General features: G+C 42.5%; 2 protein-coding genes across 2 annotated transcripts in view; one reads left to right on the plus strand and one right to left on the minus strand.

The window, feature by feature from the left end:
• dcc (DCC netrin 1 receptor) overlaps positions 1-26,326 on the minus strand; it is a 284,296-nt gene that overhangs the window by 174,845 nt on the left and 83,125 nt on the right. The window contains exon 3 of the mRNA XM_067439804.1: positions 15,410-15,697. Within this exon, the coding sequence (XP_067295905.1) occupies positions 15,410-15,697 (288 nt within the window). The remainder of the gene's footprint in view (positions 1-15,409; positions 15,698-26,326) is intronic.
• The window catches only part of rnf170 (ring finger protein 170), a 346,071-nt gene continuing 337,637 nt past the window's right edge, over positions 17,893-26,326 (plus strand). The window contains exon 1 of the mRNA XM_067439803.1: positions 17,893-17,902. The gene's annotated coding sequence lies outside the window, so the exon portion shown is untranslated. The remainder of the gene's footprint in view (positions 17,903-26,326) is intronic.

Consider the following 26,326-nt stretch of genomic DNA (forward strand, 5'->3'; position numbering starts at 1 on the left):
CTTTTAAAGGGAAAGGGAGATGAGACTCTGATTGGTTTATTGCACGTTACGCCCTAAACACACCCATGACTCATTAAGAGGTGAGGGACGACCCTTTTAGACCATGAGCCGTTTCCGTCGTTAAACTAGCAGAGGTGGATTCAGAAACGAAGCCCTCAGATCGTTAAAATCCCCCCTGGTGTGACTCGATGACTGTCTCTGTTTGGGATGTGGAGTGTGCTCCGGTTAAACGTCTTGACACTCACAGAGCCGATCCTGAACTGGCTGATGACACTTGTATTTTACACTGATTGCGTTTCCTTCCTTTCTCCCAGTCAACGATGAGTGAACTAATTGGCAGCAAAAACACACCAGCCAACCCGATGGAGCCTCATTATCCGATGCTGGATGACCCTCACACACACACACACAAACACACACACACATACACACACACACACTTGGGTTCAGGCCAGACCTCCTTTAAATGGACTCCACTGACCTGCCAGTCAAACCAGTTGAGGCCAAACTAATGAGCCACTCGGGTTCACTCACGACAGCCGTAGATTTACAGTAGAAGTCTCAGCACAGCCTCCAGCGATGGACAAAAGAGTGTGTGTGTGTGTGTGTGTGTGTGTGTGTGTGTGTGTGTGTGTGTGTGTGTGTGTGTGTGTGTGTGTGTGTGTGTGTGTGTGTGTGTGTGTGTGTGTGTGTGTGTGTTCAACTCTTCATGTGCCGGAGAGATTACTAAACCCCAGAGAAGACGTCAGAAATCATATTCATATCAGAGGCCCAAACTAAGCAAAATATACAATGTGGTAGAGATGCTGATATAGAAGATTAAATTCTGATGCTTATAATGAACATCAATGAGATTCGACTCTCGCTTAACGTTATCCCTGGAGAGCGGCCGAAAAAACACTCCAATACAAAAATATACCCACCTAATATTTGAATCTAATGTGGATACTGCAGTGTTGAAGAACCAATTAAAAGTGGCAGAAAGTTTCCACAAAGCTTATGTTTAATTAAAGGCGACGCAGGTGTCATGTACAATAATTACCATACATTGCCGTTTCATACAAGCCATCTGTTCAAGAGCATCTCTCTCTCTCACACACACACACACACACACACACACACACACACACACACACACACACACACGCTGGATTCCTCCCACTAGCTAGACTAAAGAGACGGCCCGTGCTATGGAAAATCAAGACATTTACTGGAGAAATGATTGAAGATATCAAGACTTGCTAAATGAAAACAGCATCAAAAATGATTTATCAGTAAAGCAGCTCTAGAGAAGACAAGTGTCATTATTCTAAAGAAACACGAATTAAACGCCACCAAAGGCAACATCAACACACCTCATTAAATCATCAGGTTAATAATCATAATAATAATTAAAGCTGCCACTGAGTGTCAAATATCCGGCAGTCTTTCTATAACTGGATATCTGGCGAGAATGGCCACCCGTAAATGTTATAAATCTTGAAAAAACATTGCAGTTTAAATCAACATTATGAAATATTACATTCTTTGTAAATATTTGGAAAAAATGTTCTTGACAAGGAGTGGATGGGATATTATTAGGGAAAAGATGTATGCATTATGGATAAATTCACTGAAGTATATCCTCCTGTCAGCTGATCAGTCCGGTAGTGTCAGTTTATCAATGTAGAAACACAAAAACGTTGGGCCACTGTACAAATTGCGGATAAAAACAGAATGCAGTGATGCGTACGTTTAAAAATGTCAATATTTTAGTCAGAATACACCATAGACATCAAATGTTTAAACTGAGAAAATGTATAATGTTTTATAGGGGAAAATAAGTTGATTTTAAATTTCGTGGCATCAACACATCTCCTGAAGTTGTGCCGTGGCCATGTTTCCCCCTGTGTGTCATCCCCTCTTCTGTTTATATCAGTCTGCAAACGTCTGGGACTGAGGAGACGAGCTGCTCAAGTTTAGGAATAGGAATGTTGGCCCATTCTTGTCTAACACAGGCTTCTAGCTGCTCAACTGTCTTAGGTCTTCTTTATCGCATCTTCCTCTTTATGATGCGCCAAATGTTTTCTAATGGTGAAAGATCTGGACTGCAGGCTGGCCATTTCAGTGCCGGATCCTTCTTCTGCGCAGCCATGATGCTGTAATTGATGCAGTGTGTGCTCTGGCATTGTCATGTTGGAGAAGGCGAGGTCTTCCCTGAAAGAGACGCCGTCTGGATGGAGCAGATGTTGCTCTAGAACTTGGATAGACCTTTCAGCATCGATATCTCTTTTTATACCCAATCATGTTGCCATTAGGCCTAATAAGCTGCAGATTGGTCCTCCAGCTGTTCCTTATGTGAACATTTAACTTTTCCGGCCTCTTATTACTCCCTGTCCCAACTTCTCTGGAATGTGTAGCTCTCATGAAATCCAAAATGAGCCGATATTTGGCATGACATTTCAAAATGTCTCACTTCCAACATTTGATATGTTATCTATATTCTACTGTGCATACAATATAAGTTTATGAGATTTGTAAATTATTGCATTCCTTTTTTTATTCACAATTTGATCAATGTCCTAACTTTTTTGGAATGGGGTTTGTAACACTTTTATAACAATGTTGCCAACATTTACATTTCAGATAAAAACTGGTGAGTTACTTCGCATCTTTCTTCTTGAGGAAAATAGTAAACAATCTAAAGCATCAGGATTTATGTCAGTCAGTCTCTCTCTCTCTCTCTCTCTCTCTCTCTCTCTCTCTCTCTCTCTCTCTCTCTCTCTCTCTCTCTCTCTCTCTCTCTCTCTCTCTCTCTCTCTCTCTCTCTCTCTCTCTCTCTCTGTCTGTCAATCAATACACAGGCGCAACAAACATTGACGCCTCTCAGCGCTGATCTATGAACGGCCAATCAGAGCTAACTGTTGAATAGAGCTCGTGTTTACCAGCATCTAATGAGAAAACAGAATCTGAACCATCCGCTTTATCAATCGAACCAAACATCTACAAAAACATGCAAAGCTGTGAAGTCTGACATAATAACCACCGAATATAAACAGAGGAGATTTACACGGATGGGAAAATAAAAACAAGAACAAAAAGCTCATTTCAAAGAGCTAACGATCAAATGGAGAATCTCACAAAGCAACATGAAACTCTTGGACACGAGAATCAGCTCAAAAAACAAGGATTTCTTCACAAAAGAGTCAAAGTTTCTTCAGAATCACTTTAATCCCACACAAACTCAAACGCACTCCTTCAAAACAACACATGAATATTAATCCAGCAGGACGTCCGCGCGGGCCTACAGCTCTTCTGGATCTCGCTCACACTGCTCTGAGAACAGATGTCTGCGGCTGCTTATGAACAGGTTACTGATGCGGTTTTGCAGTATGGATGACTGTAGCTTCACCGCACGTCTAGTTGACTATCTGACAGGATAAAAGATACCGTTTTAATCACAAGAAGCTCAAATGCTGATGACTTTTTAAGTCTGGGATAAAATGTGTCTTCTGCCCAAAGCAGATTGGCTCATCTCACTAGAGGAGGCCGTGGCTTCAATTATATCCACACCTCTGGCAATGAAAGAGAATGGATTTCCAGACGGATCTGAGCGATCATTGGCGCCTGTAATGCGAGTCTGGGACGCGCCAGTCCTCCGAAACCATCATCCAGAGACATCGGCAAACTCGCAGATTTTACAGCGTGAATCTGAAGGGCATTCATGCAAAATGCTTCACTTAAAAAGCCTCTTTAAACAACCACAGAGCGTCCGTCTACAAGAGCTCCGGTGCTTAAAGCAGAAATGAAAAACACTACAACTGCACAAAATGCTCTTCTTCCTCAGTATTTTTGTCTTGTTTCTAGTCCAAACCTCTAAACATTCTTACATTAAGAAACATTTACTAGACAAGCAAAAGTAATTGTCTTGTTTTGTGAAAAATAACTCAAAATGAAGAGAGTTTTTACTTAAAATAAGATAAATAATCTGCCAATGGGGTGAGAGAAATAATCTTAATTCAAACAGAAAACAAGATTATTTCTCTCACCCCATTGGCAGATTATTTATCTTATTTTAAGCAAAAACTCTTTTAAGTTTGAGTTATTTTGCCCCCAAAACAAGACAATAATTTTGACTTGTCTAGTAAATGTTTCTTGTTTTAAAGGGTATCTTCAGCGATTAGCATATGGCTTTGTATCAGTAGAAACCCTGGAGTATATTCAAATGATTGTGGTTTTCCCTACTCATATTCCCCTGAGACAAGAGATTTATACATTTTATTTCTGGAAAAATTCCTCCCATGACGCAAATTAACGATATTTGCTTTATCTTAGGAAGGTTTGGCCAAAGGCTAAAGACTACAGCCAGCAGAGGGAGCCATTTCCTCATGTTTTACACCCGCACATGAGGATGGAGATCACACTCACAGCTCAGCTCAGGCACTCATTTAAACGGATGCTAAGCAATGGAAGTCTTTTAACTTCTCAAATTAATTTCTATGAAAGTTAAGCTTCCAAAGGCATGAACTGAAACGCTCCAGACTGAGCTTGCGTTGTGAGTGTAGTCGCGATTACCTCAGCTCTCATCACGAGAGCTCATCAGCTCATTTATGACGTTAAATGTAATCTGACTCCTAATCTGAGTTAGTGCTGTGAGACTCACGAGGCGACTCGATCGTTATATTGAACACACACGTCTTCTCTAACTCAGTCACAGTAATCCAGTAGTGGTGGCTTTGGGAATGGCCTCACTGGGCAGCAAAGCATTCTGGGAGTTGTAGTCTTTCATCCCCATGAGACAAAAATACTGTCTTTTCTCAGTCTAGATGGCACCAAATTCAAAAATAATTTCACATTTCTACTGCATTGATGACCCAGTTTAAATACAGATTCATCTTCCCAGCGCTGAAGAACCCCTTTAAGACTCTTTAGATATTTAGACTAGAAACAAGACAAAATACTAAGTAAGAAAAGCCTTTTTGCTGTGTGTATATTGATGAAGGCCACTGTAGGTAGACTTTCTTCCAGCCGTCTCGGGTCACTGATGTAAAAGTCAATGCATGAACATGATAAACTCTAATCGAACACTGAACAAGCACAACAACACTGCATTGGTTCTCGCCACTGAAAGCTTCAGACACTATTTGGTAACACTTTATTATAAGGTTGAGTTATTAACTATTAACTAGTGTCTTGTGATCATCATATTCCTATGATATTGTCTGTTTATGAGCACTTCTAAAGCTCATATTAATGCCTTATTCTGCATGAGCTTATTCTACATCCCTTAATCCGACCCAATACCTAAACTTAAACGCTACAAAAACTACCGCACTAACTATTAATAAGCAGTAAATTAGGAGTTTATTGAGGCAGAAGTCGGAGTTAATAGAGAGTATGTGCTCCTCATACTGAAGTGTTACCGTTTGGCTGGTTGTATAAAGACCTGGACTAATCCAAACGATAACCATTCAGGAATAATTCAGCTAAACACCGAGACGTGTAATCATCCGGCGGTTCTGATGAAATGATGTGATGAGGAGTGAACTCACCGAGCACCGAGAGCTCGCAGGACGCCGAGATATTCTGGTGTTTGTTCTGAGCGACGCAGGTGTAGCTTCCCGAATCGTCGTCCGTCACGCTGCTAATCAGGAGGTTGCTTCCGCTCAGCAGAGAGTATTTCTTCGATCTGAGAGAGAATCAGGAAACAGCATTCACTTTAGGAGATATGAGGCTCCCTGACACACCTGAGAGTCCTTCCTCTGACGCTAACGTTCGGTTAGAGAGAATCTACAGAAACACTCATTTTGCCCTCAAGACAAAATGGGGTTAATATAGAGATCAGCTGCCAAACGTTACATTGTGTCATTCTTAAAACGTTAAGAGAACGTTACATTGTATCATTCTTCAAACGTTATGGGAACGTTACATTGTATCATTCTTCAAACGTTATGGGAACGTTACATTGTGTCATTCTTCAAACGTTATGGGAACGTTATATTGTGTCATTCTTCAAACGTTATGGGAACGTTACATTGTGTCATTCTTCAAACGTTATGGGAACGTTACATTGTGTCATTCTTCAAACGTTATGGGAACGTTATATTGTGTCATTCTTCAAACGTTATGGGAACGTTACATTGTGTCATTCTTCAAACGTTATGAGAACGTTACATTGTGTCATTCTTCAAACGTTATGGGAACGTTACATTGTATCATTCTTCAAATGTTATGGGAACGTTACATTGTATCATTCTTCAAACGTTAAGGGAACGTTACATTGTGTCATTCTTCAAACGTTATGGGAACGTTACATTGTGTCATTCTTCAAACGTTATGGGAACGTTACATTGTATCATTCTTCAAACGTTATGGGAACGTTATATTGTGTCATTCTTCAAACGTTATGGGAACGTTACATTGTGTCTCTTCAAACGTTATGGGAACGTTACATTGTGTCATTCTTCAAACATTATGGGAACGTTACATTGTGTCTCTTCAAACGTTATGGGAACGTTACATTGTGTCATTCTTCAAACGTTATGGGAACGTTACATTGTATCATTCTTCAAACGTTATGGGAACGTTACATTGTGTCATTCTTCAAACGTTATGAGAACGTTACATTGTGTCATTCTTCAAACGTTATGGGAACGTTACATTGTGTCATTCTTCAAACGTTATGGGAACGTTATATTGTGTCATTCTTCAAACGTTATGGGAACGTTACATTGTGTCTCTTCAAACGTTATGGGAACGTTACATTGTGTCATTCTTCAAACGTTATGGGAACGTTACATTGTATCATTCTTCAAACGTTATGGGAACGTTACATTGTGTCATTCTTCAAACGTTATGGGAACGTTACATTGTGTCATTCTTCAAACGTTATGGGAACGTTACATTGTGTCATTCTTCAAACGTTATGGGAACGTTACATTGTATCATTCTTCAAATGTTATGGGAACGTTACATTGTATCATTCTTCAAACGTTATGGGAACGTTACATTGTATCATTCTTCAAATGTTATGGGAACGTTACATTGTATCATTCTTCAAACGTTATGGGAACGTTACATTGTATCATTCTTCAAATGTTATGGGAACGTTACATTGTATCATTCTTCAAATGTTATGGGAACGTTACATTGTGTCATTCTTCAAACGTTATGGGAACGTTACATTGTGTCATTCTTCAAACGTTATGAGAACGTTACATTGTGTCATTCTTCAAACGTTATGGGAACGTTACATTGTGTCATTCTTCAAACGTTATGGGAACGTTACATTGTGTCATTCTTCAAACGTTATGAGAACGTTACATTGTGTCATTCTTCAAACGTTATGGGAACGTTACATTGTGTCATTCTTCAAACGTTATGGGAACGTTACATTGTGTCATTCTTCAAACGTTATGGGAACGTTACATTGTGTCATTCTTCAAACGTTATGAGAACGTTACATTGTGTCATTCTTCAAACGTTATGAGAACGTTACATTGTGTCATTCTTCAAACGTTATGGGAACGTTACATTGTGTCATTCTTCAAACGTTATGGGAACATTACATTGTGTCATTCTTCAAACGTTATGGGAACGTTACATTGTGTCATTCTTCAAACGTTATGGGAACGTTACATTGTGTCATTCTTCAAACGTTATGAGAACGTTACATTGTGTCATTCTTCAAACGTTATGAGAACGTTACATTGTGTCATTCTTCAAACGTTATGAGAACATTACATTGTGTCATTCTTCAAACGTTATGGGAACGTTACATTGTATCATTCTTCAAACGTTATGGGAACGTTACATTGTGTCATTCTTCAGACGTTATGGGAACGTTACATTGTGTCATTCTTCAAACGTTCTGAGAACGTTACATTGTGTCATTCTTCAAACGTTGGGGAACGTTACATTTAAATGTTCTCTGAACATTGTAAAAACAAGTCGCAACATTTAAATTTTTTTACACAAACATCCAACTAAAATGTTTAATAGATGTATAAATATGTTTATGCTAAGATTTTGACAATATTATTCTATTTTTCAAAGAATCCTCAAAAAATAAAATGGATCAGTTTCCACAAAAATATGAGCTGATAATAATCATAACTGTGTGTTGATCATCAGATATGAGAGTGATTAGTGAAGGATCATGTGACTCTGAAGAATAATGATGATGATGATCACAGGAATAAATCACACTTTACTTTATATTCACACAGAGAACAGATGATCAACTGGAGGAATATTACACTGAGGTACTGGAGTTATTATTAGATAAACGAGTGAATAGAATTTATTTTAGCAGCTAGTGTTGTAGAACAAAGGCTGGTGCTGTGTGTGCTCACCGGCTCTGGATGAGCTCGCTTCCTCTCAGCCAATAGAAGGACGGATTGGGAAAGCCGGAGGCGGAGCATTCCAGAACCGCATCTGAGCCCTGTAGAGCCGTAACCTTCTGAGGTCTCTGGAGGAACGACAGCTCTCTCAGCACTCCAGGCTCTGCTCGGGAAACACACATTACATTACATTACATTACATTACATTACACACACACACACACACACACACACACACACACACACACACACACACACACACACACACACACACACACACACACACACACACACACACACACACACACAGCTGGAGTCGTTTTGATGCAGCGGCTGCAGTTGTTTCTCATCTCCTCGCTGCATGACCTCTGAACGCTGAGGATAAAGCTGCCGAAATCATGCACAGTTCACAACCTGCTCGCGTTTAACTCCCGAATGCCTTCTCTAGAGACGCTCCAAACGCCCGAAGCCAAACATCATCCGTTCGGCAGACGGAAAACAACCAGATCATGACCACAGAGGACTCGTTTAACACTTTAGAAGAGATTCACACACACACCTGACTACACATCAGGTAAAGCGGAGAGCGATTCACACACACACCTGACTACACATCAGGTAAAGCGGAGAGCGATTCACACACACACACCTGACTACACATCAGGTAAAGCGGAGAGCGATTCACACACACACACCTGACTACACATCAGGTAAAGCGGAGAGCGATTCACACACACACACACCTGACTACACATCAGGTAAAGAGGAGAGCGATTCACACACACACCTGACTACACATCAGGTAAAGCGGAGAGCGATTCACACACACACACCTGACTACACATCAGGTAAAGCGGAGAGCGATTCACACACACACACCTGACTACACATCAGGTAAAGCGGAGAGCGATTCACACACACACCCCTGACTACACATCAGGTAAAGCGGAGAGCGATTCACACACACACACCTGACTACACATCAGGTAAAGCGGAGAGCGATTCACACACACACACACACACCTGACTACACATCAGGTAAAGCGGAGAGCGATTCACACACACACACCTGACTACACATCAGGTAAAGCGGAGAGCGATTCACACACACACACACACACCTGACTACACATCAGGTAAAGCGGAGAGCGATTCACACACACACCCCTGACTACACATCAGGTAAAGCGGAGAGCGATTCACACACACACCTGACTACACATCAGGTAAAGCGGAGAGCGATTCACACACACACCTGACTACACATCAGGTAAAGCGGAGAGCGATTCACACACACACCTGACTACACATCAGGTAAAGCGGAGAGCGATTCACACACACACACACACACCTGACTAGACATCAGGTAAAGCGGAGAGCGATTCACACACACACACACACACCTGACTACACATCAGGTAAAGCGGAGAGCGATTCACACACACCTGACTACACATCAGGTAAAGCGGAGAGCGATTCACACACACCTGACTACACATCAGGTAAAGCGGAGAGCGATTCACACACACACACCTGACTACACATCAGGTAAAGCGGAGAGCGATTCACACACACACACACCTGACTACACATCAGGTAAAGCGGAGAGCGATTCACACACACACCTGACTACACATCAGGTAAAGCGGAGAGCGATTCACACACACACACCTGACTACACATCAGGTAAAGCGGAGAGCGATTCACACACACACCCCTGACTACACATCAGGTAAAGCGGAGAGCGATTCACACACACACACCTGACTACACATCAGGTAAAGCGGAGAGCGATTCACACACACACACACACACCTGACTACACATCAGGTAAAGCGGAGAGCGATTCACACACACACACCTGACTACACATCAGGTAAAGCGGAGAGCGATTCACACACACACACACACACCTGACTACACATCAGGTAAAGCGGAGAGCGATTCACACACACCTGACTACACATCAGGTAAAGCGGAGAGCGATTCACACACACACCTGACTACACATCAGGTAAAGCGGAGAGCGATTCACACACACACCTGACTACACATCAGGTAAAGCGGAGAGCGATTCACACACACACACCTGACTACACATCAGGTAAAGCGGAGAGCGATTCACACACACACCTGACTACACATCAGGTAAAGCGGAGAGCGATTCACACACACACACACCTGACTACACATCAGGTAAAGCGGAGAGCGATTCACACACACACACCTGACTACACATCAGGTAAAGCGGAGAGCGATTCACACACACACCTGACTACACATCAGGTAAAGCGGAGAGCGATTCACACACACACCCCTGACTACACATCAGGTAAAGCGGAGAGCGATTCACACACACACCTGACTACACATCAGGTAAAGCGGAGAGCGATTCACACACACACACACACACCTGACTACACATCAGGTAAAGCGGAGAGCGATTCACACACACACCTGACTACACATCAGGTAAAGCGGAGAGCGATTCACACACACACCTGACTACACATCAGGTAAAGCGGAGAGCGATTCACACACACACACACCTGACTACACATCAGGTAAAGCGGAGAGCGATTCACACACACACACCTGACTACACATCAGGTAAAGCGGAGAGCGATTCACACACACACCCCTGACTACACATCAGGTAAAGCGGAGAGCGATTCACACACACACCCCTGACTACACATCAGGTAAAGCGGAGAGCGATTCACACACACACACCTGACTACACATCAGGTAAAGCGGAGAGCGATTCACACACACACACCTGACTACACATCAGGTAAAGCGGAGAGCGATTCACACACACCTGACTACACATCAGGTAAAGCGGAGAGCGATTCACACACACACACCTGACTACACATCAGGTAAAGCGGAGAGCGATTCACACACACACACCTGACTACACATCAGGTAAAGCGGAGAGCGATTCACACACACACACCTGACTACACATCAGGTAAAGCGGAGAGCGATTCACACACACACCTGACTACACATCAGGTAAAGCGGAGAGCGATTCACACACACACCTGACTACACATCAGGTAAAGCGGAGAGCGATTCACACACACACACCTGACTACACATCAGGTAAAGCGGAGAGCGATTCACACACACACACCTGACTACACATCAGGTAAAGCGGAGAGCGATTCACACACACACACCTGACTACACATCAGGTAAAGCGGAGAGCGATTCACACACACCTGACTACACATCAGGTAAAGCGGAGAGCGATTCACACACACACCTGACTACACATCAGGTAAAGCGGAGAGCGATTCACACACACACACCTGACTACACATCAGGTAAAGCGGAGAGCGATTCACACACACACACCTGACTACACATCAGGTAAAGCGGAGAGCGATTCACACACACACACCTGACTACACATCAGGTAAAGCGGAGAGCAATTCACACACACCTGACTACACATCAGGTAAAGCGGAGAGCGATTCACACACACACACCTGACTACACATCAGGTAAAGCGGAGAGCGATTCACACACACACCTGACTACACATCAGGTAAAGCGGAGAGCGATTCACACACACACACCTGACTACACATCAGGTAAAGCGGAGAGCGATTCACACACACACCTGACTACACATCAGGTAAAGCGGAGAGCGATTCACACACACACCTGACTACACGTCAGGTAAAGAGGAGAGCGATTCACACACACACCTGACTACACATCAGGTAAAGCGGAGAGCGATTCACACACACACACACACATCTGACCCGACAGGTCAATCATCTCCCTCTCTAGACGTCAAACATCATCATAAACTGGCATCATTCCCCGGTTCCTAAAGCATCATCTGGAGCAACAATGAACCGTTACTGACTCTGAGACGGGATTAATGAGAGATACGACGGTTTCCTTCAAATGCAGCATGTCCTCCAGTATACGCCTATACAGGTCTTAGCTCAAGAAAGTAATGTTACTTCACTATTTAAGATTCACCGGCCTACACATGTCTGAGTCTGATCCCGAATCGCAATGAACCGCCAAATAAAGGATTCTCCAGCCTGTGTCAGCACTAAAGGAAGGGAGGGGCTTCCGCCAGGCAGCGTCCGTCGGCAGAAGGACTAGCCGAGTTAAGGCTGCTCTCGCCGCGGTTGATGAGCGCTGAGCTCCGGTGATCGCCTGGGTCTCACACCTCCGAAAACACCAGATCAAATTTTCAAATAGGAGCTCTCTTAATAAATAAATCACATATTTGAGCTTTAAACAACTACATTCTCACCTGAAAAACTATTAAAACTACATTTTGTGACACAATAACAGATGGTATTTTTAAATTACTCTGGCCTCGGGGTTCCCCTATGGATTCCCCATCCGTCACTTCACCACGTGACAGCAGTAAGCAGGCTCCTCATTGGTTATCGCGGCGCGAATATCCGCCAAAGTTCCGATTTTTCAACTTGAGCGATTCGTGTTTCACGTGATTCGCGTGAAACATGAAACGCTCAAGTTGAAAAATCGGAACATTGGCGAATATTCGCGCCGTGTTAACCAATGAGGAGCCTGCTTAGGGTTAGGTTCAAAACGCTCAATTCGCGTGATCCTTGCCGCGTCATTCGCATGCGGTGTGAACGCAGCATTAGACACACATTATCAATACGATCTGTGCCAATGCAATAATATCACATATAAAAATGTGGTTTCCTTCAAAAGCAACATGTCCTCCAACCAATACGACTGTAAAGCTCGTTTGTCACTTCCTTGAATTACGCCCCATACGAGCGTTTACTAAAGTTGTGCCCCTATTGTCAATTTTAATTGATTTTAAAGGATTTTTCCCTTCTATCTGCATAATTTTCCAGGTTTTGCATAGCTCAATTGGTAAAGCATTGGGATATACAGCATGTGGTCATGTGATCGTGAGATAGCCTGATGAGCCTGACCCACATCCAGATGTTTGGTCTGAAACTCCCCATTGACGGCTCAATCTGAGGGGCGGGATAAACGGCTGTCTGTCAAACTCCCTCTGCACGCGATAGGATAGCGCTACACCAACCAGAGCAATGAAGGTGAAGCGGAGCTGACAGATTAAACATTCGCCGTATCCGGTCGGCTAAACTCTGAACACATCTTCCCTTCTTCAGAATGACTTCAGTGCCGTTCTTTGTTCTTTTCTCAGAGAAAAGCTGAACTCAAGTCTTCCGGAGGCGCGGTCAAAGCTGATTCAACAGACCGCCATAAACACAACTCGGCCGTCGTCATTATGGCCCCGCCCACCGACTCTATACACGATGTGATTGGCCTGACCAGAGTTTGGCGTTTACAGCTCAGAAGTGTACTGAGAGATGCTAGACGACACTCGCGGGCCGATTAGATTTGCTGCCGCTAGGGTGCGTCTAGATTTCTAGGCTAATCGTGAGTTTGATATCAGGAACACACGTGCTATCTCTGGGTAGGTTTAGGAACGGGGTGGGTGAGATTGTAAATACATTTTTTTTTTGTGCTAAATGTAAATATGACAAATGGTGGTAAAAAGTCCCCACATGGCATTAAAATGAACCTGCATTTTGATTGGTAACGACAGTCATTCGTCACATGACACGACACTGTCATAATTTTTACGGCCGCTAGAGGGCGCATGACTTTAAAACGTTAATAAAGGTCATAATGAGGTGCTGGAAAAATGACCTATAGAGTCGTTTTATTGGAGGACAGTTTGTTCAAATGCCTCATTAAACCAAATGTGTTGTCACTTCACTTCACTTTATTTGTTTGTCCCCGAAGGGCAATTTGCTTTGCAACCAGACCAGCACACATAGATAAAAATAAAAAAATAAAACGCTTTAGTTGCTATAAACATGTCATCGGTTTAACAAACTAGCTCAGCAGAGTTCAGCTCAAACCGCCAGAGAAAACTCATTCACACTGAACGCAACGGATGGGGTTTTTCTGGACTGGTTTCAGGTGAGCATTAGTAGAATATAAACGAGACTGGAATCATTAGCAGGACGCCGAGGTTACCGGACTCAAACACGACTAACAAGGCATTGATTCTCCAACATTGATCAGAGGAAATGTCAGAGCTGCAGAAATCATTCGGGGAAAATGACTGATAGTCCATTCCTGACATTTCCTCACTACTAAATATTCCACGCTCAACTGTTAGTGGGATTATAACAAAGAGGAAGCCATTGGGGACAACAGCAACTCAGCCACGAAGTGTTAAATCCCAGAGCGGGGTCAGCGCATGCTGAGGGTCACAGTGTGCAGAAGTCTCCAGCTTTCTGCAGAGTCAACAGCTCCAGACCTCCAGACTTCTGTGGCCTTCAGATGAGCTCAAGAACAGCGGAGAGAGCTTCATGGAATGGGTTTCCATGGCCGAGCAGCTCATCCAAGCCTTACATCACCAAGAGCAATGCAAAGCGTGGGATGCAGTGGAGTAAAGCAGCCGCCACTGGACTCTAGAGCAGTGAGACGTGTTCTCTGAGCGACCAATCACGTTTCAGTCTGACAATCCCATGGACGAGTCTGCGTTTGGCCGTCGCCAGGAGAACGGGACTCGCCTGAATGCATTGTGAGGAGTGTAAAGTTTAGTGGAGGGGGGATTATAGGGTGGGGTTGGGCCCTTAGTTCCAGTGAAAGGAACTCTTAATGCTTCAACAAGCCATTTTGGACAATTCCACACTCCCAACTTTGTGGGAACAGTTTGGGGATGTTACCTGTTTGAAGTTGTTTGTCATTTGTGACACTTTACACACTGAAGTAAATAATAATACTAATAATGTGAATTTGTCTCGTATTTGATTCCATTCTGATGCATGCTGTAGAAATAGAGTGTTTGACCATCTCTCTCTCTCTCTCTCTCTCTCTCTCTCTCTCTCTCTCTCTCTCTCTCTCTCACACACACACGCACACACACGCACGTGCACGCGCACGCGCACGCGCACGCACACACGCGCACACGCGCACACGCACAAGCACACGCACACGCACACGCACACGCACACGCGCGCACACACACACACACGCACGCACGCACGCACACACACACACACACACACACACACACACACACACACACACACCTGGAAGCACGCGTAGCTCCGCGTCAGTGCCGGTGCGTGAGCTGCCGGGGTTCTCCGCTAGGCATCTGTACGTTGCCGAGTCCGGCGGCTGAACTCTGCTGACCTGTAGAGAGCCGGACGGCAGGATGACCACTCGACTCTCGGGGTCAAAGGTCACGGGCAGGTCCTCCCGGTTCTTCTGCCAGCGCACCGCAGGCATGGGTTGACCTGTGACCTCGCACCGCAGCAGAGCCGTATCGCCCAGGTGTGCCGAAACCGACTCGCTGGGGACGACCAGCCGCAGAGGACCTGAAGGAACACAGCCAAGCCAAGGTTATTTATATAGCACATTACCAATGGCAACTCAAAGGGCTTTACATAGAAAATCATTAAATTAGTGATAACACATGCATGAGAAAAAAGAATACCACGTGTACGAATTAAAAAATAAACATAAGGATAGTTACAAATTCCCATTTAAAACATCATCTAAATCCTCCTTAAACACACATCCTAAGCACAAGCTGTGTGTTTTCACTCCCTTCTGTGTTTGTTTGTCTGTTTTTCCCACTCTTTCCTATTTTTCATTTGTTTATATATTTTTTATTTTATTTCCCATTATTTAGCAGCGGACTCTTGTGTATTTTTTTCTTCTCGTTCGTTTTCCCCACACTATATGTGTTATGTATAATTACTGTATGTGTTTCATGAACAATACAAATAATAATAATAATAATAATAATAATAATAATAATAATAATAATAATAATAATAAAAATAAAAATAATAATAATAATAATAATAATAAAAAGAATAAGGATAGTTTAAACAGTTGTAAAAATAATAAAAATAAATAAATAAATAAAATAAAATAAAATGGTCAAATACACAATAGTGGTCTGAAATAAAAATAAAACATCCTTCACTATATGATAAATTAAAATAAGCTGATGACATCACTGTTTAACATATTTATAACACATGCATGAGAAAGAGGGTAACACTTTACAACAGGTGCACTGATATCATTAATTCATGCTTAACTACTGCACAGATAATCACGAGTTAATGTATTACTAATGCTGACCCCTTTATTAATGATTATCAGCAACTAATGAAGATTATACATGATTAATAGATTAGGTCATCTCGCTAACACTTTATTATAAACTTCAGTTATTAACTATTAACTAGTGTCTTATGATCATCATATTCCTATGATATTGTCTGTTTATGAGCACTTCTAAAGCTCATATTAATGCCTTATTCTGCACGAGCTTATTCTACATCCCTTAATCCGCACGTAGATTCTGAAACTAGAAGAGGCATTGTCTCATCCGTCTGATAGTCGGCTGATGGCAGCGAGAGGCGGTCGGATGAAGTGTTCACTTTTTTGTAGTAATCCAGTCTCCAGAGTTTCTAGTTTTATCATTAAAGTCAAGCTTTGTTGTTTGAGCGCTGTGATTGATTTGCTGAAGTTTAAATTATGAGATAAAATATAGAAGCGATAGAGCAAAGCGCGGAGCAGTAAAGCAGGAGCGAGACTTAAACACAGCAGACGCACAAGAAGAGACAATACAGAGTGTGTGTGTGTGTGTGTGTGTGTGTGTGTGTGTGTGTGTGTGTGTGTGTGTGCCAGCATAAGACTGCCCACATTTAAATATCAACACCTGAATATTCAGTAATATTATCGATTTCACTGCACTGACACGATCTGCGTACAAATGATTCATACATAACAACAATCTGCAACAGATATATGAGTGAGTGTGTTTGTGTGTGTGTTGGAGGAATGTGAATCTGATCTCTCACACACACACACACACACACCGGCCGTGACTGTGTGTTAATGTGGCCGCGGTGGATTGAGCCGGCATTGCACCAACTCACGAGGGAAACACAATTACTTCTCAGCTTTTTGCCAACCAAATGTGTTGCGTCTTATCGCAGTGATTATTGTTAACATCATTCTCTTAACTGCCTCCAATTACACTCAGCGGGTGTGTAAACCAAAGGCGTGTCGCCTTGAGCTAAACACACACACACAGCCGTATATAACCGCTGATTATCAGCATCAGAACATGAATGAGGTCAAACGAGGGAGCGGGAAACAGATTGAGGCTAATATATGATTGACACTGCCATCTGAAAACAAGCAAATGGAAGAGATGATTGGCCCGGAGTGTGTTTCTTCATTTACTCACACACACACACACACACACACACACACACACACACACACACACACACACACACACACACACACACACACACACACACACACACACACACACACACACACACACACACACTCACACACACACTCACACTCACACTCACACTCACACTCACACTCACACTCACACTCACACACACACGTTTCCTCATTTACTCACACACACACACACACACACACACACACTCACACTCACACTCACACTCACACTCACACTCACACTCACACTCACGCACACACACACACGCACACACACACACACACACACGTTTCCTCATTTACTCACACACACTCATGTTTCTTCTGCTCATAAGATGCTGAAAACTCAGCTTTGATCACAGGAATATATATTCACACACACACACACACACACACACACACACACACACACACACACACACACACACACACACACACAGAGAAAAGCTGATTACACTGGACAGGTTCTGCACCAGTTAAAGTAAATGTAAAGAATAAATCGTTTATTGCGTTACTTAATAACTTTCTATGGGAAGTAATGCGTTACAATATCGCGTTACTCCGTTAAAAACAGCACAGATATTTGTTTTTGTTTTAAGCACTAACTCACAGACTTAATTTCTTCATTTTGGATTAAATGTGACTGACTCCCGTTCATCTTCTGAACACAAATGAAGATATTTGTAATGAAATGGAGAGATTCCTGTCCTCTATTGACAGGCTTTACTTGAGGAAGGAAAGTCTGACGGGTTTGAGCGACATTAGGCCGAGGAAATGATCCCAGGACTCTCATTAATGGTGAACTGGCCCTTTAAGAGTCGGACCCACTGTTGATTTATTCATCCAACATTTGACCAATCCCGTGACATTCTGCATTTTACAGGAAATTCTGTTTTTATGAATTAATTCTGTCCACATTTTCTGCATCGCACAAATCACAGGGCCTTAATTTAATTTACTCTCTCACACACACACACACACACACACACACACACACACACACACACACACACACACGCACGTTATGAATGTGCTGAATATGAGCATTTCCTCCGCTAATGAGACACTGCGGCCTGTGATTACAGAACTTCATTATCTGCTCTCATTAAGAGGGTGTTCATATGCAAATTAATGGAGAGAGCGTTTAAATCTAATTAACAGAGAGACAGAGAGAGAGAGAGAGAGAGAGAGAGAGAGAGAGAGAGAGAGAGAGAGAGAGAGAGAGAGAGAGAGAGAGAGCGATGAGAGAGAGAGCGATGAGGAATTATTCAGCTCCTGCATTCCCAAAATAGAGGAACATCACAGGAGAGAAAATAGAAGGGTGCCGTGGGAGAACGACAGCAGAGAGAGAGAGAGAGAGAGAGAGAGAGAGAGAGAGAGAGAGAGAGAGAGAGAGAGAGAGAGAGAGAGACTCACTCCTCCCTCATGTTGAAGCCGCTGTAAATCGTTCCTGTTGTTTTACGAACTCATCCTCACAGCTTCGCTTCCCGTCAGGAAGACGAGTTTGATTAAACTGAAGCTCAAACACACTCTAATGAGCAGATGATTGACAGGTCAGGAAAAGAGTGTTTCTCATTGGCTACACAAGCACAGGCCACGCCCACTGACACTCCTACAATGCTCACACACACAAATTATAATAAATAAATAAATAAATAAAAAATGTGTTAAATAAGACAAATAAACATTTTTAAAACAACAAATACAAAAAAATTAATTAAAACAATGTAAAATATTTTAGTATAATAAAATATCTAAAAAAGTAATAAATAAATAAAATAAAATAAAAAACATAAAACATAAAATAAAATACAATTAAAAACATCTACAAATCAAATAAAAAATGATTAAAAATATTTTTTAATTAATTTAAAATTCAATTAAAAATCAGGCAAATCAAAAATTAAAAAAATTCAAAGTAAAATAAAATAATTAAAAATAAAGAAATATTAACAAAAAAACTATTATACAATTCAAATGAGATAAAAGTACATTTAAATTAAATTAAAAATTAATAATATTTTTTTAAATAAGAAAAATCGAAACATTTAAAAAAAATGAAATACATAAAACAAAATAAAAATAAAAAATATGTTAAAATATTAAAATAAGTTAAATAAAAAAATATTACAATTAACTAAAAAAATAATTAAAATAAGACAAATGAGAACATTTAAAAAATAAAAAGGTCAAATAAAATAAATAAAATATGGAACAACTAAATAAAAAAAATGTTAAAAAATAATTAAAATACTATAAAAATAAGATAAATCAAAACAAAAACAAAAGAAAGAAAAAAGAAAAGAGAAGTTGTTTCCCCAGAGTTTCCTGCTGGACAGCGAGTGGATGACGAAGCTAATCTCGTCCACGCTGTGAAAGCACGAGCCTCGCTCTTCAGGACCCGAACCACCGCTGACAGACTCCATTACACAACCCGACGAGGACACACACACACGATAAAAACATGTGCATTTCTCTTTGAGGACGTGTGAGAATACACACTACCAATGACCATCAGAAGGTCAAACAAACGCCACTCTTAGACGGTTTATCAATGATTCCTCCTGTGATCATGCCAGTGTTTCATCCAGAGGCTGAGACCTCGCAGACTAATTAAGATGCGGTCTAACGACCCACAATGCTTTGCTTTGCCGGCCCACCTGCTTACACGGCCGTCATCTCTGCTCTCTCTAATCAGGCTTCCGGCTGTCATTGGTCTCCTAATTGGCCGTGATCCGTCAGCCTCATTAGCAGAGCCCAATGCATGCTAACTAATTAAACAGGAAGGCCATCAACGGACGGACTCTGTTGATTCTGATGGACGGTGGGCTGTTAAAGCACCTAAAAACCAGAGAGACAAAAGCCCTGGGAGTATTTTTGGGGATTTCCGGCTGGATTTGGTCTACCAAAATGAATACAGCGCTCTCTAAATACACACTTTTACAGGAAACCCTTTGAAGTTACACAAAACACTGATGAACCTCAACAAACAAAAAAAAGGTCTGGAGCAATCCACTATGTGTTGTGTGAGCTGAAATAACGTCCCATTTATATTTGGATATAAATAGATTTTTGAGCTCTAGCACCCTGCAGACAGTTCCGGCCGTTTCCACTAGAGGGCAGCAAACACTCCCGAATGAGCAGATGATTGACAGGAAGAGAGAGAGTGCTTCTGATTGGCTACTCAAGCACAGGCCACTCCCACTGACACTCCTACACTGCTCACACACAGATGTGGAAATATAAATAAATAAATAAAAACATGCAAAAACTAAAAGCAAAATAAAATGTCTAAAAAATGTATTATGAAATAAAAAATAATAAAAAATAATAAAAATAAGATAAATAATAAAAATGTATATTATAGAAAGCAAAATAAAATGCAATTAAAAAATAAACATGTAGCTATGAAGTCTGAGCTGTAATAATGCATCGTTTATATTAGTTTATAAAGCCATTTCTGAGCTCTAGCACCCTGCAGACAGTTCAGGCCTTGTCCACTAGAGGGCAGCAAACACTGGGGAAAATATTCAAATCGATCTGAGGGGAGGAATATTACTTTATAAATGTAATTTCCGCCGACCCAAATCTAAAGTCTCCCCATATACAGTGGTATAAATGCAATATCTCAGTGACACAAAATTATCTTTCCCAGTGTTTGCAGACATATGCTGGAAACAGCCCAAACTGTCTGCAGGGTGCTAGAGCTCACAAGGCCCTCGATAGACACTACAAACCCCATTCCAAAAAAGATGGGACATTGTACAAATTGCGAATATAAAAGAAATAATTCACAAATCTCATAAACTTATATTTTATTCACAATAGAATATAGATAACATATCAAATGTTGAAAGTGAGACATTTTGAAATGTCATGCCAAATATCGGCTCATTTTGGATTTCATGAGAGCTACACATATTAAAAAAGTTGGGACAGGGAGCAATAAGAGGCCGGAAAAGTTAAATGTTCACATAAGGAACAGCTGGAGGACCAATCTGCAGTTTATTAGGCCTAACGGCAACATGATTGGGTCTAAAGAGCCTCTCAGAGTGGCAGTGTCTCTCAGAAGATGGGCAGAGGATCACCAATTCCCCCAATGCTGCGGCGGACAATAGTGGAGCAATATCAGAAAGGAGTTTCTCAGAGAAACACTGCACAGAGTTTGAAGTTATCATCATCTACAGAGCATAATATCATCCAAAGACTCAGAGAATCTGGACCAATCTCTGAGCGTAAGGGTCAAGGGTCAAAACCAAACTGATGGCCGTGATCTTCAGCCCTTAGACGGCACTGCATCACACACAGGAATGCTCCTGTAATGGACATCACAACATGGGCTCAGGAATACTTCCAGAAAACATTGGAGAACACAATCCACCGCGCCATTCGCCGTCGCCGGCTAAAACTCTACAGGTCAAAGAAGAAGCCATATCTAAACATGATCCAGAAGCGCAGGCGTCTCCTCTGGGCCAAGGCTCATTTAAAATGGACTGTGGCAAAGTGGAAAACTGTTCTGGGGTCAGACGAATCAACATTTGAAGTTCTTTTTGGAAAACTGGGACGCCATCCGGAATAAAGAGGACAAGGACAGCCCAAGCTGTTCTCAGCGCTCAGTCCAGAAGCTGATCTCTGATGGTCTGGGGTTCATGAGTGTGTGTGGCATGGGCAGCTTACACATCTGGAAAGGCCATCAATGCTGAAAGGTCTATCCAAGTTCTAGAGCAACATCTGCTCCATCCAGACGGCGTCTCTTTCAGGGAAGACCTCGCCTTCTCCAACATGACAATGCCAGACCACACACTGCATCAATTACAGCATCATGGCTGCGCAGAAGAAGGATCCGGCACTGAAATGGCCAGCCTGCAGTCCAGATCTTTCACCATTAGAAAACATTTGCTGCATCATAAAGAGGAAGATGCGATAAAGAAGACCTAAGACAGTTGAGCAGCTAGAAGCCTGTGTTAGACAAGAATGGGACAACATTCCTATTCCTAAACTTGAGCAGCTCATCTCCTTAGTCCCCAGACGTTTGCAGACTGATATAAAAAGAAGAGGGGATGACACACAGGGGGAAACATGGCCACGGCACAACTTTACTGAGATGTGTTGATGCCACGAAATTTTAAATCAACTTTTTTCCTCCTTAAAATTATACATTTTCTCAGTTTAAACATTTGATGTCTATGGTGTATTCTGACTAAAATATTGACATTTGAAACTTCCACATCATTGCATTCTGTTTTTATCGGGTTTTTAAATAAATTATATAAATGCACAGGGGGGGGGGGGGGGGTATTACAGCTCAGACAACATAGATGTACATGTTTATCACTTTCATCAGTGTTTTGTGTAACTTTGGGTTTCCTGTAAAATGACACCAGCATTGTGTTTTTAGAGAGCACTGTATGTGTGTATGGGAAGCTTTTTAATTTGTGTGGGACTAATCCAGCCGGCATTGGCCCCAGAGTCATTTAGTTTAAATAAGTTACTCCGTGTTAAACAAATGCCAAAGTGATGCATGTCTCCAGAAAGTAATTAAGCTTTGAAATGGCTCCACACATGAGGTCAGAGCGCCTCCGCAGATATTTAACATTTAAAGGATATACTCAGGGTCCTCTGAGTTAAGGTTAAAGTGTCTCTATTATGCTCTATTATTTTAATGGCTTCAACAACAGGTTCTCATGCATCCAAGGTCAAAAAACACTTCAGCTCTCTCCTAATCCCCACTGCAGCATCAGCTCTTCTCTCTCAGTGTCTGAAACGCTTCGCGCTCTCTAAGCCCCGCCTTCTGACAGCGCTCTCCTGTGATTGGTCATAAGGGAAGGCGTCTCTCTAAGCCCTGCCTCTCTGACAGCACTCTCCTGTGATTGGTCAGAAGGGAAGGCGTCTCTCTAAGCCCCGCCTCTCTGACAGCGCTCTCCTGTGATTGGTCAGAAGGGAAGGCGTCTCTCTAAGCCCCGCCTCTGTGAGAGTTGCTCTGCTATGATTGGTCAGAAGGGAAGGCGTCTCTCTAAGCCCCGCCTCTCTGAGAGTTGCTCTGCTATGATTGGTCAGAAGGGAAGGCGTCTCTCTAAGCCCCGCCTCTCTGACAGCGCTCTCCTGTGATTGGTCAGAAGGGAAGGCGTCTCTCTAAGCCCCGCCTCTGTGAGAGTTGCTCTGCTATGATTGGTCAGAAGGGAAGGCGTCTCTCTAAGCCCCGCCTCTCTGAGAGTTGCTCTTCTGTGATTGGTCAGAAGGGAAGCCGTCTCTCTAAGCTCCACCTCTCTGAGAGTTGCTCTTCTGTGATTGGTCAGAAGGGAAGCCGTCTCTCTAAGCTCCACCTCTCTGAGAGTTGCTCTGCTGTGATTGGTCAGAAGGAATGACGTCTCTCTATGCACCGCCTCTCTAAAAGTTTCTCTGCAGTGATTGGTCAGAAGGGAAGCCGTCTCTCTCTATGCGCATTAACTACAGCGAGTGAGGGCGGGGCTAAGAAACGCTGCTCAGCCAATTACGACCAGAGGCGGACATTAACTACAGTGAGTGAGGGCGGGGCTTAGAGACACTGCTCAGCCAATCAGGACCAGAGGTGGGTGTTATGCAAATTAGTTACAGTACACTGGTACACTAAAAACTACTGATGACTGTTCAGAGCAAATGATTGTTTATATGGTGTAATTATACTGTCATCAAGCTCGATTCTGCTAAAGGCAACGATAAGGCATGAGGATATTAAGATATAAACATTAACATCATGCTTTTCTGTAGCGCTGCTTTGAAAGATGCATTATGAAAAACGCCAGATACTCTATAAATCATGTCAGATCGAGGCCAGAGAGATCAGATCCGGCACTGAAAACCAAATAAAGCCAATCAAAGCTGAAGCAGCCGCGTCTAAACGAGAGGTTCTGAACGGCCTCATAGCTCAGAATAAAACATCTCATCCGCTCTCAGACGGAAATCATCCTCTAAATGATAAGCGCGGTCATTGAGCCTGATGGAAACATTCTGTCCAGCGTATCGTAACAAACTGGAGACTCGGCTCACGCTAACAACACACACACACACACACACACACGACATGAAGAAATGGGTCATGAAGCGACAGAAGACGGTTTTCATGACTTCAGGAGGACCAGAGATGGGCAGATTCGTCTGCATGTCAAAACACTCGGTAATTGGGCCAAACAGAGAAACAACACACACACACACACACACACACACACACACACACACACACACACACACACACACACACACACACACACACACACACACACACACACACACACACACACACACACACACACACACACACACACACACACACACACACACACACACACACACTCCCCCTGTGTGATTTATAAGCCTTTTGTAAAGTGGGGCCATGGGTAATGTCCTCATATTTCACCCTCTCCTGTAATACCTGTGTCATACCCATGGCATTATACACATTTGAGTCCTCATACGTCTCAAAAACATGCCCACACACACACACACACACACAGAGCTCCTCAGCCTTCATGCATACATTCATAAAGAGTTTATAGTCATGTTGTGTACTTGTGCTCAGAGTCGAGTGTTTTATTTGTGACGATAACGCAATGAAACGTGACAATTTCATCTAGACTGTCATACAAATAAATGATGAACACCTGCTAAACAAAAGATAACAAAAGAGCTGTCGTTTTCAGATCATTGATGGATGGAAAATCAACTCTGATTTGAATCTGAGGAACAAACCCTGTCCGACCGCATCCCAAACACACACACACACACACACACGCGCGCACACACACACAGTCATCCGTGACCCGAGGAGGCCGGAGAAAGAGCCGGAGCGAGGAAAGCATTCCCGGCGATCAATAGCAGAGGATCTGGGAAGTAATGCCCTTAAGCCTTTTCTTCCTCAACATGAATATCACACACTCTCTCTCTCTCTCTCTCTCTCTCTCTCTCTCTCTCTCTCTCTCTCTCTCTCTCTCTCTCTCTCTCTCTCTCTCTCTCTCTCTCTCACACACACACACACACACAGCATTATCAAGGGTTTCTTAAACAGAGTCTCTTCAGAGAATCATGATGAATGCATTAATGCAACGTATCTGACCAAATGTGCATGGATAGTGTCGACAGTACTGATGTAACCCAGCAAACACACAACGCTGGCACAACATGGCCAAAAGGTCGCTATGAGTGTGTTGTGTGTTGAAGGTTGTTACGGCGTTGTCACTACGTTGACATTGAACCACCGTCCAGGGCCATTGCTTAAAGGGTTAGTTCAGCCAAAGATGAAATGGATGTCATTAATGACTCTCCCTAATGTCGCTCCACACCGTAAGAACAGATTTAGCCCTAAAGACGTTGAACATTGGGCTCACATCTTAAGCGTCTGATCATATAAAAACAGGCACTGAAACTTTCGTGACACAACAGTAAAACCCGACCGCCATGACAGCGATATTACAAACGGTGAAGCTGGGGAATATCACACACGACTCTCAGCCAATCAGATTCCAGAGCCAGAAATGTTGTATAAAATGCGTTATAGTCTTTAAAGCATGAATCGTGTTAGAATGACTCATATCTCTGGTTAAAGTGACTTATTTTGGGTCTATTTTCAGATTTCAATCTTTACATTTGGGCCGTTTTGGACCCAGAAGAGCCACATAAACCAATATTATCAAACGTTTAGTATGAAGATGACACACTGAGGATATTCCAAATGTAAGAGAAATTTAACC

This window comes from Pseudorasbora parva, chromosome 3 (assembly GCF_024679245.1).
Source record: "Pseudorasbora parva isolate DD20220531a chromosome 3, ASM2467924v1, whole genome shotgun sequence".
Lineage (NCBI taxonomy): Eukaryota > Metazoa > Chordata > Actinopteri > Cypriniformes > Gobionidae > Pseudorasbora > Pseudorasbora parva.